The following is a 17,326-nucleotide window of genomic DNA, read 5'->3' on the forward strand; positions in this document are numbered from 1 at the left end:
TGGGATCCCTGTAGTTTAATTCAAGTCACACAAAGCTTCTAAATAGATTTGTTTTTTCAGAACTGAATTTTCAATTTCCAGGTCCAGGATTTTTATATCTTATAAGTCGCGACTTTGATTTGCGTACGTTTTGTATCTCTTTTTTTGGGAGAATCTTGGAATAGATTCAAGATTTTCAAGACTCAACAAGTTTACTAAAAATGATTCATGCCGGCTTTACGACCAGTTACAAATAAAGCACATATATGCTTGACAAACGCAACCAGTACACATTTACTAAATTATAAAACTAACCAAATCATCACTGAAATAAACACAAATAAAGAACAATAAAAAAAAAGAGATAATAATAATAATTACTGACTATTAAATTATGAGAAAAAAAGAAAAAAAATAATAAAAAGAAAAAGAAAAATAAATAATAAAAAAAATAATATAATAAAACGGATATATTAATAACAGAACAAAAAAAAAATTACTTAATTTGTCCTCTCCCGTCTTCCAGCCCCACACTCACCAACTGCCTCCAAGGAGATGCATCTTTAACTGTGTTTTAAATTGCGGCACACTTTCTGCTTTCCGAATTGAGTCTGAAAAAGTATTTCAGCCCACCGGACCCAATTGCCTTGCCGCAACGCTCGAGCGAATCGTGCCTCTTGGCTCACTTACTAGGTCCCCTGCATTTCTCGTAGTATATCCTTGATAAAATGAGTTAAAACGAAAAAAAATACTAAAAACATCAGGCGCTAAACCATTCAAACTCTGAAACACAAAAATACCGATCTAAAAATCTCTAATCTGACCTACATTCAAAATCCTAAGTTTCCTAAAAATCCATTCTGTACTTAAAACTCCTGTATCATACTTACCAATTAATCTCACTGCTTTATTTTGCCGAATCTGCACTCGTTTAATATTTAACCTAATCATCAGTCGGGCATTCTGAATTCAGCTCTGCAGGAAGTCCAGAACAGTGATGGGATTACAGACCTTTTCTTGGTGAATTAAGCAAAATATTATGCAAGAAGGTCATGAAAAGCTTTTCTAGCAAATGATATGGGAGAGACTGATATCAGATGGGAAGGCAAAACTCTCATAGACTTGGATTGTGCGGAAGATTTGAGTTTTTGAGATAAAAATGTTATCAAAAAGAATTAATTTTGGGGTTTTGTTTGGACTTCAGGCTGATAGAATAGGTAATGCCTATGAAGACTAGGTCTATTCAGTTAGGAGTATATTAGGATGAAGACGAAGAGGTGATGTTGGGTATCGAGGAGATCGACCGAGTGGATCTTAACTTACCTAGGCAGTAGCTATACTAATAAAGATGATAGATGCAGTGAAGATCTAAAAAGTAGAAGTAACTTGATGCAGGATACTTTTTTCAGTTGAACAAGAAGATTTGAACAAGGAAGAACAAGAAGATATATATTCGAGCTGAGATTAGGATACTAGATGTAATGGTAACGAATTTGGTCAATTATTGCTCTGGAACATGGGCGTTTTGAAAGGTTGAGGAAGATATGCTGGATATTTTCCAGAGGCACTTAGTTTTAGGCACTTGTTTGAATGACCTTATATCAAGCAATAAAATGCACGAGAAATATCGTTCGACCCCGATTTCTAGGGCTATAATGAAAGAAAGGTCTAGATGATTAGACCACGATTAACGGATGAAGGACGAGAGGCTACCGAAAACTGAAAGCTTTTTGTCAATCCATGTGGGACTAAACGAAAAGCACCCAGTCGTCAAATGAAATTGGGAGTTCATATGAATGATTTGAAGAAAATGGGGGCTTTATAAGAGGGAGTAAAGTGAGGGAGCTTGTATAGAGGGAAGTGGAGATGGTGCATGCTTAGCTTTGTTGGCCTCAGATAGCCAGTACAGTTTCACAAGTGAAACAAATAGACGCCATCATTTTACGGCCTAAATTCAGAGATTTAAAGCTATTGAGATGTGATATTCGAATTTGTCCATAACCAGGTAAAGAAAGTTAGTGTTAATTATTAATTTACCAAAACTCAATAACAGAGGAGACGGGATCTATGTTTTATTATATTTCTTAAATCTTTAAAATATATTTATTTTACAAAATTTTTGAATGGGGATATCAAGGTCTAAGCGAATATTCAGTTGAATAACTCTTCGTGCGTCTTCGCATACCAATCTTGGAATGGCTTGATAAAGATGAATTTGTAAAACAGCAGCCTGAAATAATTGGATCAAGTCGTTCAATCAGGTGCTCCTTATAAATTCGTTAACAAAAGCGATGAACACTTTGATTGATGGTTTTACTTGAATTAACATAGTATAACTATCAAGTGCTCCTTGATAGTTATAAAGGAGTCGATAAAGGAGTCGGAGTGTGACAAAGGAGTCGTACAATCAGGTGCTCCTTGTAAATTCGGTAACAAAAGCGATGAACACTTCGATTGATGGTTTTATTTGAATTAACATAGTATAACTTATCCATATCAACTTACAACAAGGCAGACAGAGTGGTAAAATTCAATGGGTCTCCTTTATCACAAAAAGGAATCCAACAATAACAAAAAATGCGCCCTTCTCAAAAAGAGAACGAAGAAGAGGGGAGAAGAATAAATACTTTGTTATACTCTGCCTTCTGCGTAATTTTGTCGATAAGCTACTGTGGGGATATAAGAACGTGAAAAGTGGAAACATACAGACAACAAAAATCCAAAATAGATATTTCTCAAGGACAACCATTGCTGAAGTGCTTCAACGGGCGTCTGGCTAATTACTCTTGGAAAGTTACCCGGGCAGTTCCTTCCCCTCGGAAAATTTCCTCTGCTGAAAATCCCCTATCCTGCAGACAAATACCCTCCTCTCCCGGAAGATTGGACACACATGTAAAATTGAGCTGTCTAAGAGAAAGTAAGACAATTAAAAAACAATAAGGAAAAAGAGAGATTTTAAATATTCAATATTTATTTCAATATTTAGGCAGAATATATCGTTCTATCCATCCTAACTCTTCTTGGCTCTTATTGAGAGTTTGACTCTATTCTATCGAAATTAAATTGAAAATAACGTCCCTTGAAAATACTTCAGACACGAAAATTTTCTGATGTGCGCTTACTGGACGATACCCAATAGGCCTACTTTTTTGTGACTTTTTGATTTGCTTAAACTATTGCTTTCTTGTGTGAAATAAGGAGTTCTGTCTTTTGGATTTGCTTGGATCTGACTTGGAGTTCGACTCCATGATATTGAAATTAAATTTAGAAAAGTCCTCTTAAAAGTATTTCGGACAAGAAAACCTTCTGATGTGGGCCTAGTGGACGTGGTCTCGATCCCAAGGGGTGAGCTGGTATCATGTGCTGTAGATGTCGGCCCCAGACCATTCTACACCGTATTTTCTGCCTAAACTCTGGAATTATAGATAGAATTTTCCAAAATCCCTCCTATTCTTCATTCTTTTTATTTAACGTACATTCCATTTGGCTGTTCAATTTTGTATGTGGGGGAGTATTCCCGGGGAGAATTATCCATGGGGGGATTTTACAGGGAGGGGAATACGCCTAGAACCGCCTCAATACGTAAAACTGGAAAAGAATTAATTACCTGCCCTCTTCCGGGGGATGTTTTATCTATCAGAACCGGTGCATTGGCCCTAAAAAGCTATGCTGCCATCCTATCCTTTCCTATTTTGGTATTTCATTTAGCTTAGACTCTTATATCTATCTGACTCCTCTTTCTTTTTTTGAAAATCAATAGGCTACTATATTTTTATAAAATATAACTTTGCTTATTCATTATTATTTTTACCCCTCTCCTTACTCCCCGAGGGCCATTGAATCAAGGGTGGATCCAGAACTTTTTTTTGGGGGGGGGGGGAGGGGCAAAATAGGTTAATCAGATAAACTTGCGTTAGGAGCAAGTTTAGTTAACGCAAAATTGCGTTAATTAACTAAATTACACTACTTTCGACTACGTTAGAGGGGCGCGCGCCCCCTTCGTGCCCCCCACCCAGGATCTGCCACTGCATTGAATCCTGTGTTGAATGCAGCTAATGAGCAATCTCTTGATCAAGGATTTTTCTGGTCTGTAGCAGGGCTGAATTTATTATGGCTCTTATGTTATCCGAATTGTAGAGTTAACTAATCAATTATTTTAATTATAAGTGCATATCAAGTCTACACATCAAATGCAACTCTGAGAAATAGATATCGGGGTAGGGGCTTGGGGGATGGAGTAATTGCCCCCTTCTATTTGTTTACTTTCCTCCATAGAGTTTGAAAAATACCTTTTTTGGTATTCCCATTGTAAAATACCTTTTGATTGGTAATCTCAGTGAAAAAACAGCAAAACTGCACCTTTAGGTTTTGAAAATCATATTTTGCCCCCCCCCCCCTCTTATATTTTTGTGAATGGACGCTCCTGTATTGAGGAATAAGGGCTCTATGACAAACAAGCCTAATAGGAATTCAATCACTAGCTATCCTTTTACGTTCGCGAAAAAAATTCCTTAGCGAAGAGTTCTTGTTTTTTTTTAAACGAACATCTTAGTATTCTATTTACAAATATATATTTGTAATTAGTTTAGATCTCTGGAGTCTGTATGTAGAATAGACTATCAGAATCTTAAGTATTTCACAATCTAAGTGTCGATTCTATTTTGATCTTCCTTACCTTCGGATCAAGAATGAATTATGCATGAAGCTTAAGTTTAAAAAGGAATAAACTGTGAAATCTATAGCCATAGTGGCCACTGCACTTGCAATATTGTTGTCTATAGTTCAGCCAGGGATGTACGGAGGAATATATTTCTTGGGATGGGGAAAATTCAGGGAACGCCAAGACACATGTCAATTCTATGGAGAATTTGAGAAATTATGGGGGTAAATAGTAAATATCTCTAAATTTTGGGAGTGAGTTCAGCTCACTAAGATTATTGCTAATAATATTTTTAGTTAGAATTTTAACCAGTTAGTTTTAGCACTTAAGTGAAAAGTGATCTTGCTCGAGTTTTTTAGAGAATCTAAATTGTACAGTGGAATTTGTAGATATCATGGCCAGTGGAAAACTGCTGAAAGCCTTAAAAATTAGTTATTTATTTTCTGCTGGTTATTTTAGGACTTTTCTACTCCTTAGTGAACTTTCTTTTTCATTTTTTTGCATTTTTTTTGCATTTTTTTCTCTGTTTTCAGTTGAGTACTAGTTTTTCAGAACTCTACAAGTACATGGAAATAACGCAAATCAGTTTATTTGAGCTGGTTTTGTAGGTATACGTTACATACACTGCGACGTACTGATTTATTGTTCGTTTGTAAGTTTCAACTTCGCTCTTTACTTTCATAAAAAAAGAAGTTTAAAAATAAATCAGTCTGTAGTCGAAGCAAGTTTCATATGAGTTTTTTGGTTTTCTTTTGTATTTTGGTTCAGGTGAATTGGTCTGGTTCTCTTCACATCCCCAAATCAATCGTTTTTGCGGGCGATCCTTAGCCAACGGACAATGCCAATTTTAGGCTGAGATACGTATTCGTTAGCGTTGCTTCGCTATTTTGACTTCTGGTAATGGCTGCGTTGGCCGTGGCCCCATGGCCTTGGGCCCATGGCATTGGGTCGGTCTAGTTAACTGATTCAATTCCCCTGAGAACTTGTCGATCCTTAGTGCTGCAATATCTTTAGATGAACATGTTTTCGGTAAAGCCTTTTTTTAAAATTTAATAGTTTTCATCGAGTGTCATTAATGAACTACTCTCAACGAACAGTCGTAGTATACGATTACTACATGCAAATTACATTTTTCCTGTCTAAGGAAATCAATTAAAGGAACTTCTATAGGCAGCATTGCGCTACCTAAGTAAAAGCGATAAGGCTTAAGTGTATTATTAATCATTTTCCCCAGACCATTTGGACTGGAAGGAATTGCCGTAGAAACATCATTGATAGCCCTAGTGTCCTTTTTAAGAGTCAAAAGTCATAGGAGGACAACCAGCCCCCCTTAATTGTCCCCTTTAGTTTGCCTTTTCCCCCTAAAAAAAAAACTCGGTCGAAATTTTGAGACAGCCATTTTATTCGAAATAGTTGAAAGGTCCTATGACTATGCCTCCGTGGGTGATATAACGCCCCCCGCCTCCATAGCCCTTAAGACAAGGAATCTAAGTTATGCAAGTTGCTAATTGTTTACATGTATATTTGTTGTTGGGAAAAGGGGGTATGCTTGATCCTGTGTTTCCAAAAAGACTAAGGATATTAAGGTTAAACTATGAGAGAATGTTGAGGGGATTTTAAACTAAACACTTTATATACTTGCAGGTTGTCAAATAAGCGTATCAACAATATTTCAGAAACAGCTTAGAGTCTTAAGTTGAATCCTTCGGGGCATGTCGAGTTAACCGAAAAACAATGTGTACTAATGCTACTACGACTACAGCTACTACGGCTGCTACTACTGTGACTACTACTAATAGGACTACTAATATTGCGACTAGTCCTTCTACGACTACTAATACAACGATCTCTACTATTGTTTTATTTAAATTACAGCCGTTTGTAATCTCTTAAACTCTGTAAATGGAAAAGCAGTGTGGTTTAAAAGATTATTAATAAAGCAGTGATAGTCCTCTATCGGAAAAGTTCTGGACTAAGTTTCAATTACAATATAATTGAAGATCTGGAGTGCTTTACAATTATTCGTTCTATTGAGCATATTCCTACTCTCTGCTCTATGCAGCAATCGTTTTGTCACTTCAAAAATGCTTTTTCTCGCTTGGACATCTATCAAGAAATATATAACAAAAATGCAATTGTATATTTGCACTCTTTCGTTCAAATACACATACTATTTAAGTATGGACTATAAACTTGGACCAATGTTTGGCACAAGAGGCTTGTGCAAACTACAATTAGCACAAAATTTGTAGCATATTTGCACGTTTGAAAGAAACTTTTAACGATTCTTTACAGATTTTTTTAGATAGTTTGAAACTCCGCCAGATATTGTCGGTAATTAACTTTAAAAATATTCCTCTCCTTGGCTCTCTCGGACAGGGGCTTTTTCAATATTACTGGGCGGCCAAAAATGTGTCACAGTTGACGTTACTAATTTTTTTTTTCAGATTCTAGTAGCGCAAATAATTTCGGAAATTGGTATAATATTACCAGTAATCTGGTTAATATTGTACCCAAAGTCACCTGAGAAAGCATCAAACCTTTCTCAGGATAACGAGCAAAAACTTCTAAGTTATGTAGACTTTAGGTTTACGTTTGTCTAAAAGATTAGATCAAAGAATATGGGTAACTCACACGAGTGGGAGCTGGCGCTTTGTTGACAAGAAAAAACTCAAAGCCGTACATGGGGGAAGGGGGCTGCCTGTTTCTCACCCTTCGCTCTTTTCGCTAAAGTCTTAGTTCTTTAGAAATACTTCTCGTTCAAATTCAACAGCCCTTGTGTTTAAACAGTCTTTTCTAAAGAACTGTGACTAGAAATCAAACTTTAGCATAAAGAGCGAATTTTAAGAAGAGGCACCCCCCTCATTATATCTGTTTGTTTTAACTTTTAATTTTGCCCCTTACTTTCGGTCGAAAAAACTGTTTTTTTGTTTAGTTTCTGACTGTTTTCAAATCATGCCAGGAAATTCCCCTCCACGTATAAAATTTTCGCTGGGAAATTCCCCTGAAAACTTTCCTTCCCAAGGAATTTTTTCTGTGGAAAATCCCCCCCTGTAGAAAACTCCTCCTCCCTCCCTAAAAAATAGTCAGTCTATTTTCCAATAGCAAATACTATAAGTGAACAATAGGCAAATTGCGTAATTTACGACCTTTTCCCCAGGGTCTACGAGGGTCATCCTCCGAAGTTTCTACGAGGCGGAGGTGGGGACGAGGAAAGGTAGGCATGAGGCGGAGGTGGGGATGAGGAAAAGGCAGTCCCCCTTCTATACGGAATAAATTCTGCTCATTTTGGGGTTTAATATTACTATTTACTTTCATAATAACAGGGTAGACTAGAAATCAAGAGGGATTAAATATCAAATTCTGCCTCCCACTCTCCCTCGCCCCTTCCTTAGAACTAATTCTGTATTTTCCTGAAGGCTCAACGAGGGGTGGAAATGTTTTTCTGACTTGATAAATGTAATAAAAATACATAAACACATTTTTATCGGAAAAAATTTCGATAAAAATCTTGGATACAGCCTCAGGAGGAAGAGCGTTCATGGATAAACTTGGTTAAGTGAGATTCAGTGAGGTTAATTTTACATGCTGTATTTTAAAATGTTCCTTCAATTTGAATTTATTGTTTTATTTTATCATGCTGTTTTAATGTTGCAATTATTCTATTCTATTATTTTTTATTATTTAATAGTATTTTTATTACATTTAATTATTTTATATCAATTTTAAACTGATTTTGTCTGCCAGATATAATTGTCGAATACAGATTCAAAGCATTCAGAACCCTTTTTGTTTTATATTTCGCTTTCTCTGAAATAGAAGTCAAAAATGTGTCATTCCTTTTCACAATATGTAGTGAATATAAAAACACATGTTCAGCGTACTAACCCCATTACGTAATTTGCGTAATTTACACAAATTGCGGAATTTACAACTTTTTTCCCCAGGGACTATGAGAATTATGTCGTCTCAAAGGAATAGTTACTGCACCTTTTAACTATGCTGAGTCAAATGGATATCTAAAAATTTTGATCTGATGTCTTGTGGAGGAAAGGGGGTGTTGGAGGGCGGCTGGTTGCCCTCTAATCGTTTTGATCACTAGAAAACGGCACTAGAGCTTTGAATTTCCGTTCGAATGTACCCTTTAACGATCTTCTAGGACCTTTGGTTCAATTTTATCAATCCTGGAAAAAAATAGCTATACTATAGGGTTCCCTGCTATGTTGAATTGCAACTTTTAATTGCACTGAATTGCACCCTGAATTCCCTGAATGCACCTTTTAACAATGCTGAATCAAATGGCTATCTACAGCTGGAGGGCGGCTGGTGGCCCTCCAATGTTTTTGATCACTAGAAAACGGCACCAGAGCTTTGAATTTCCGTTCGGATGTACCCTTTAACGATTTTCTAGGACCTTTGGTTCAATTTTATCAATACTGGAAAAAAAAATTAGCTGTACTATAGGGTTCCCTGATATAATGAGTCTGATGGTATAATTTTCATTAAGATCGCTTGACTTTTTGGGGGTTTTTCCCCCCTTTCGAAAACCAGGTAGATTTTCCCTGGCACGTAGCTCTTGATGGGTAACGTTAAACTTAATGAATTTTTATATTTGGAAACCGCATACAGAGCAGATTCTTTTATGTATTTAATGTTGTCCAAATTCTGTTGTTTTTTAGTTTTGATTACTATTGGGCTGAGTCGCTCCTTACTTACGGTTCGGTACTACGAACTATTTGATAACAAACAATATATGCACAAAAGGATTGAGAAGAAAAAGAAAGAGGGATACGTTGAAATAGGATTTTTCAGATCTAGAATGTACTTTATTTTAGAGTTGGATCCCCTTACCTTGGTAAAATTTCATCGTTTCCCTCTCTCAGTAATCAGGGCTGCGTCCACTTAGCCAACAAAATTGTTTAAGGATACTTGGTGATTTTACTGCTTCCAGTATCTCCGAATTTTTCCTATGGTTTCCTTGAATTTTTATAAAGAACAACCAGATTCTCTGAAATTGGTGAATTGGGCTCTTTGATAATTTACGATAACGAAAATTAACGATTAGCATTTCGTGTTGGTTTTCGAGTATTGCGAACGCTAATTATCTGGAATATTTCTTAGAACCCAATTTGCATTTGGGGAATTTTGGGGATTGTGGAAACGCTGAGTGATTTTGCCCCTTTTATAGGTTGCAAGCATGTGAAAGGCATTCTTCTTTTTGGGCCCCCTGGCACGGGTAAAACTTTGATGGCTCGGCAGATTGGAAAAATGTTGAATGCTCGTGAACCAAAGATCGTTAATGGGCCTCAAATTCTTGACAAATATGTTGGTGAATCTGAAGCCAATATTCGAAGACTTTTCGCTGATGCAGAGGAAGAACAAAGGACGGTAAGTTTTTTTAACATTCCCCTTCTTAGGAAAGATTGGAGCCATGTCTACTGACTCGGATTTCCGCTAACTGATGTAATAAAGAGATATCGGTGAAGGGATATCCGTTTAAACTGAAAGTCTTCTCACTAGATAGGCTATTTTTGAAGGCATATATGCAACTTCATACACAAAATTCTAAGACGTAACTTTGTTATGTAAAACTTCTATGGATATGTATGATGTTTCTTTATAAAAGTAATCTTCTTATATGCGTTTTTTTTCTATAAAGCAATTAAAGGGCACAAATTGTTGCCGGTTAATTTTTATTTTTTTGATTTGAGATTCTTTATTACAACTGCTAACAACTCACTACAGCACCGAGCCTTATGCCTTTCGTCTGGCCAATATTGATGGCTAAAAAACAAAATCTTTAGCAGTCTGCATCCTCCATCGGTAAAAAGTGGCCTAGTTATTTTAACCTTATTGTTTGATGTAGTGCCAACTGGTACCTAAAACTACCCTCAAAGAACTCCTTTGGAAAACATTTAATTTGTTTCTCAGACTTTTGAAGCGCCTACGTTTCAGAGTATGAAACGTTGAACGTTAGTAGTATGAACGTTATTAGGGTAATGAGAGTACTTAACCGCTGTCATTACCACGGCTTCCAGTTATCTAATCTTAGTTTGCAAAGTGATCTGTTTTTGCTTCCAAAAATGTTTCAAGTACTAAAAAACCACCTTGCGCCTTGACTATTCTGCTTTTTAGATTTTGCTGCATCCACCGTATTTACTAATATAATGCCATGTAGGTAAGTGGAGCTATCGATTTGATCGATTTTTTTTTTACCTGAGGTAATTGCTTATCTTCCCCCTGATATATTCCTAATCTAAGCAACTTAGTCTTCTTAACACTAATTCTCATACCTTTTCTTGCACCGTGAACTCTCAACACCTTCAAAGTTATTTAGCTCTAATGCTTTCATCTAAGAAGCTCAAATCATAGAGTGTTACCTTCCCATTTAATACCATGTTATTCCATTGCCTTAGCTACATTCCTTAGTGCTAAGCCCATCGAAATAATCCATATGAAGGAGGATAGGATACAGCCGTGCATAACTCCTGATTCTACATTAAACCAACTACTAATATCACTTGCTACCCTAGCCGCATTGATATTATTATCGTGCGTAGAACTATTCCCTTTCCTGTATTTGTATTATATACCACACAAGAGTAGAGCCTTCACGAAAGATCTTCTATCAGCTAATTTTCTTCTCAATTATTCTTCTAAACGTGAAAATTGTGGTCGGTACATCCTCTTCCCTTCTTAAAACTACACTGTTCTTCTCTTAAAAATTTTGTCTACGGTATCTCTTAGTCTAATAAGTATCATCACGCTAAGTAATTAGCTTCTTACAAGATCCAAGTTGATGCCTCTGTAATTACCCCACTCACTCTATCACCTTTCCCATACAAAGGTTGTATTGAAAATTTTCCTAAAACAACTAGGTGCTTCCTCTTTTTCAAAAACCATCGTCATAATCTTCAGCAATTTATCTCTAACTTCGCAGTCACCATTTTTCTAAAACTCGTTTACCTAAGGCCTTGTTATATATCAAATATTTTAGTAACTTTTTGTTCTAACTCCTCCTTACAAAATAAATCTTCCTTCAATCGAAAATTATGAAAAATGTTTCGTTTTTTTTCTATATCATTTTCTGCAACTGCATCACGAATTAAAACATTTTCAACATGTTTTTCCCTTCTGTCTTTAGCACTGTCCTGATATCTAATTCTGGCTCTGTTCCTATCTTTAACTGGGACAGTCCGGACTGACAAGTTCTATTCAATTTCTTAAAATGCTAAAATAGTGTTTTTCTGCCATGCCGTCTGGCTGCATCTCCTTTATCTTTAGCCATTTTACCTACGGCCTCCATTTCACATCTTATTAATTCACACTATAGCGCCTTCTCTACGTCTATTGCTTTCATCTTACTTCTGTAAGACCTAGCGCTCAGAAACTTCTTATACTAACCCCTTCTCTCTTACCAAGATTAAAGCGTTTTCGCTAATATTCTTAGATGAGTGTGTTGCTTTTCTCTCTGAGACATATTCTGCTACTTTGCACCTTTTTTTTCTAGTTATTCCATCCATCTTCCACATTATCAGATTTTAAACTCTCCGATTTTATATCCAACTTTTCTTAAAAAGTTTCTCTTAAATTACTAGCCTAGAGTCTATCAATGCGATGCTTAACTGGAAGGTTAATAACCTTCCTAAATTTTAGCTTTAACTAAAGTCTGTAAATTGCAAGATGGTGATTTTTTAACTTTTAACATTAATAAAGGTACTCCTGTATACCCTAATGTCCTGTACCGATCCTGTCAATCTTGTATCTTATTTAAAATAATATAATCAATAAGGTTATAGCAGTCTTTTATTGTTGCTGTTTTTCTTCCCAGTACCAAATTTGTAAGCTAGGATACCATCTATTCCTACTTGTACTAAGCTTGGCATTAAAGTCCCCTAGTAAAAATACCTAATTTCTACCTAGCATCTTGTCTAATGTTTCTTGTAATTGTAAGTAAAATTAATCTGACTCACTGATGAATCCATCAGTCGGTTCTACTGGGGCATGTAGCACTGTGACTGATACCTTGCACCTTTCGGTCATAGAGTGAGTAGCTGAAATCCTTTTATCACTAGCTTCCGAACCATAACAAAATTTATAAGCTTCTTTATTCATCATAATCCTTACTCCTTGTCTATGCACTCAATCTTTCCTACCTGAATGAATATATTCTCCATCATCTAATTTTGTGTTTCTTAACCCTGAGAGACTAGTTTCTGAAACTCCTAACAGGTCTAGTTCAGAAATCCTAATTCACCAGGCAAAATATCAATGTAATAGTTGTCTTTCAATGTCGTAACGTTCCCTGTCGTAATTTTTATTTTGTTAAATCTAATAAATTTATATGACCTTAAGAAAGCAATGGGTCCCACTAGGGCTGGCCAGGGACCGATAGGTTCTTCTGAAGTCATACAAAGGGCTTATGCTGGCTTAGAACTAGGTTCTTCTGAAGTCATACAAAGGGCTTAAGCTGGCTTAGAACCGGACAACAGGAAGCCACAGAGGCGTTTAGCTGAATGGAGGCTTTGTCCAATCCTGGGTCCATCTTGTTTACTACATGATTTTCTACCCTTGGCGATGTTCTCTTGTCAGTAAGATTGAACATCCTGAAGCAGCAATATCAAGCCTATTACCTTCGACTCGGTATATATTATGCCTGCAAATATTTTATTATGCCACAATTGGAAGGCAACACATCATAAACACAGTAGCCAGGAAAAGGTTGTCTAACCCCACTCCCCTAAAAAAACAAAAAAAAAAACAAACAAAACCCAGAAGAATTATTCATTAATCAGAATTGAATGCAATGCTTGTCGTTTAATGGGATATAATTCCCTCAAGGAACTTCACTCCTCAAGGCCACCTAGGAGCGATGTTCAGTCACGGTTCTGGTTAGAGAAGATCGTGAAAGATCAAACGCGGCGTCACTGTGAGGCTAGGCAAGCAAGGTTCCTTCCTAAGGTAGGGACAGAGAACGAAGCTTACGGCAAAGTGGAGACCCCAGACAATCTAACAACACCGAAACAGCTCTAGTCTTTTATACCCAGTGTATGCATGTCAAGGCATTTTCAGAGGTTATGTAAAATTAAGTGAGATGGTCATGGAAATACTTCCTGAGAAAAAACTGTAAAACAGAAATGAAAGAATAATTCTGTTCATTTTGTTATTATAAAATCGTTTCAAACTTTAATATAAAAAAAGTATTAAAAAAATGAATTAAGGACAGGATTAAAATTTTCTGTAGGTAGGTATTGGAAACGGTTAACAATTTCATTATAAAAAAAAATCCACAAACTACAAGGAAGGTACGGGCTCCAATGCCTCCTCCAGTCAGTTGACGCTACAGCACAAATTAAGATCAGAGATTTCTAGTTGATGCGTTAAAGTATAAAATCACAGAGAAGTCGCTAAGTCTCAAACCGTGTCTGTATACTTGTCTGGAATACTAATTTGAAATCATTAGCTAGTACAAACAAATATTTTTCAAATGAATCAAAAGCTAAGAGGTTCTAGATGAATTAGATGCATATTACGTATATCCTGCTCCAATCTAAATGTGTGTCTCAGACTTTTCTCAGGAACAAGTTAGAAAGTGGAAAAGACTCGTGTACTTAAACGTCATCCAGTTGTCGTATTTACAGAGGCGTATTTGCTTCGTAGAAGGTATGAGAATGATTTCTTATATTAGCCAAAGGGGCTTATTCGTCAAAATAGCATCCAAAATGTTCCAGGTGACACTGTGAAAACTTAAAAGAACTACTGAAAGTCAGGATTTGAAGCCAGTCCTGAAGGCCTGGCACGCATTGCTGCATTTGAACAGGTTTATTTACCTCGTAGAACGTAGGGGGAGTCATTTTTTAGACCAATCCCTGTACAAAATGTCGAGCTTAGGCCTCTTCCTGACTACGTGCTGTGCTGTAAGTTTAGTGGTTGGAATAGTATATAAAGGGTGGCACATGGCACCATAAATAATTGAAAAACCGCGAGATTCTAGTATTTACATAGGTGTATTTGTCATAGAGCACAAGGGAGGCTCTCCTTTATAGTACCTTTAGCTTCCAAGATGGCCTAATACAAATATATGAATCAAATTCCAGAGTAAAGTTCTATTATTCGAATGTAGACTATATCCTGTAATCTGTACTCTTTTTTATTATTTACACCTTGTGGCAAAAAGCTGATCTCGAAAAAAGCTTTAATTTGTGTCCGCTCTACTAAGAAAAAATGGAAGCGCAAGAGTCAGCGAGAGACCGTATAGAGTTAGCATGATGCACATACTATGTCAGTTTAAAGATTTTAAAACCCATCTCCCTGAGTTAGTGTTCACAAATTTCCTGTTTAATTTCCACGAAACTTTGCTTCTGCTCTATATATTTTTCTTCTCTGTTTGATTTTTGACTCCTGTTAGGCACGTACAAGGGAGAGTAGGGGGTGGGGGTGGGGGTTGTTAATTTGTCCCTTTCCCCAAATAATTTGAATTTCTCTCGGTGTCTAAAGATTTTCTCTTTAAAATGAATTATATTGTACATGCTGGAACTCTCTGCTTGCTATTCTCATATATGGTAAATATGACAGCTTAAATCGATTGTTTTGCAGAGTCTAAGCATGACTGGGGGTTCGGTAATCACGAACCTGGCTTTGATGTAGTCTACTTTTCTGCATTTTTAGTTGCATCTATACAAATCTGCCGGGCAAAATAAGAAAAATGTAGCCATAATTCTTGGCAGCTACTCATGACGTCTTTCCCAAAACCCTGAATCAGCTTCTGGAGAGTAGTGAGAATGCTGGGTTTTCCTATTCCAGATCTGGAATGATTTATTTTTGCGTTACATTGCTTCAATTCCTTATCCTTTGTCACTCCTAAATAACAATAATAAAAAAAAACTGAATCAATGCCATATAGCTCATCAACATATCTTCAGAATTCTGATTAAGTTAAAAGTATATGGTAAACATCAAGTTGAAATCAGAACACTGAAGCTTTTGCACATACACATGCATTTTTTCACTATTTTCCTTGAGCTTTTTACTCCCCAGTGGAAAATACATTGTCATTGCCATATTATTCACCAGTTGATTCATTTTTCAAAATTCTGATCCTATTTTGAATTAAGTTTTAAAAAACAAGTTTTTTCACTGAAAGTAAGGAGCAACATTAAAACTTAATACGAACAGAACTCATTACGTGTATGAAGGGGATTGCCCCCTCCTTAACTCCTCGCTCATTACGCTAGAGTTTTTTAGTAATTATAAAAAAAAACATCTTATTGTTCTAATTAAACGACCCTTGTGTTTCAGGAGTTGTTCTTAAAGATAGGGGACAAAATTTAAATTTTTGAGTAAAGAGCGAAGTGTTAAGGAGGGGGTGACCCCTTCGTGTACTTAATAACTTCTGTTCGTTTTAAGTTTCGTTATTGTTCCTTACTTTCAGTTGAAAAAGCTTGTTTTTTAATTTGATTTCTGTTCGTTTTAAGTTTCGATATTGTTCCTTACTTTCAGTTGAAAAAGCTTTCTTTTTAAATTTAATTTCTGATCGTTTTCTTTAAATCTGGCGGCGCCTCTACGGGGAAATATCCCTCTCCACGGAATTATCCTCTGGACAATTTCGATCTTTGTGAAAATTTACTCCAGGCAATTACCCTTAACTTTTCCACTCATAGAATTGAGGCGGAAAAGAGAAAGCAAGACATAAAAGCAATTTTGCGTAGGAATTATGGAAAATTTCCCCACTGTAAAATTTACCCTGAAAAGTTCACCTTCTTGAAACCTCTCTCCCCATTGAAAATTCTTCTGTAGAAAACCCCCCAGCAGAAAATCCCCCCCCCGCCTGACAATGTATGCATACTTTCCAATAGCAAATACTATTCGTAGACAATGGACGAACTTTATAACTTAAGACTATTTCCCCTGGGGATGGGGCGGGGGGGGGGTCATGGTGTATCCAAAGGCATGGTTGTTGGGTTAACTATGATAAGATAGATAAGATAAGATAAGATTTATTCTTCATTAAATACACATATAATATTACATGTTATTAATCCCTCAAAGGCTCATTGGCCTGTACAAAGAGGGACGACACATGAATTACATACTCAGAGATAAAAAACAAAAGAAAATTTAAAATGATCACTTACTCACATATGAAGGAGAAGAAAAGAAAATATAGATAAACTGAAAACTATAGAATAGCCGTGGATGAACAAAATAGCCGTCTCAAAATTTTAATCGGACAATTTTTGGAAAAAAGGGGGCGGGGGAGAAGGCCTAGTTGCCTTCGAATATTTTTGGTCACTTAAAAAGGGCGCTAGAACTTTAATTTTTGTTCGAATGAGCCCTCTTCCAATATTTAAGGACAACTGGCTCGATACGATCGCCCCTGAAAAAACAACAACAAATAAACACGCATCTGGCATAGAAAATTTCACATTTTTGCAGATAGGAGGTCGAAACCTCTACAATAGCGTTCTCTGATACGCTGAATCTGATGGTGTGATTTTTATTAAGATTCTTTGACTTTTAAGGGGTGTTTCCCCCTTTTTTTAAAATAAGGCAAATTTTCTCAGGCTCGTAGTTTTTTTGGGGTAACACCAAACTTGATGAAACTTATATATTTGGAATCCGCGTAATAAGCCGATTTTTTGATGTATCTATTGGTATTAAAATTTCGTTTTTTAGAGTTTCTGTCAC

General features: G+C 36.3%; 1 protein-coding gene across 1 annotated transcript in view; it reads left to right on the plus strand.

Moving 5' to 3' along the window:
* The window catches only part of LOC148947275 (vesicle-fusing ATPase 1-like), a 324,795-nt gene that overhangs the window by 98,674 nt on the left and 208,795 nt on the right, over window positions 1–17,326 (plus strand). The window contains exon 7 of the mRNA XM_089096977.1: window positions 9,828–10,027. Within this exon, the coding sequence (XP_088953103.1) occupies window positions 9,828–10,027 (200 nt within the window). The remainder of the gene's footprint in view (window positions 1–9,827; window positions 10,028–17,326) is intronic.

This window comes from Artemia sp. Qi Xiang Cuo, chromosome 11 (genome assembly GCF_049724085.1).
Source record: "Artemia sp. Qi Xiang Cuo chromosome 11, ASM4972408v1, whole genome shotgun sequence".
Classification (NCBI taxonomy): Eukaryota; Metazoa; Arthropoda; class Branchiopoda; order Anostraca; family Artemiidae; genus Artemia; species Artemia sp. Qi Xiang Cuo.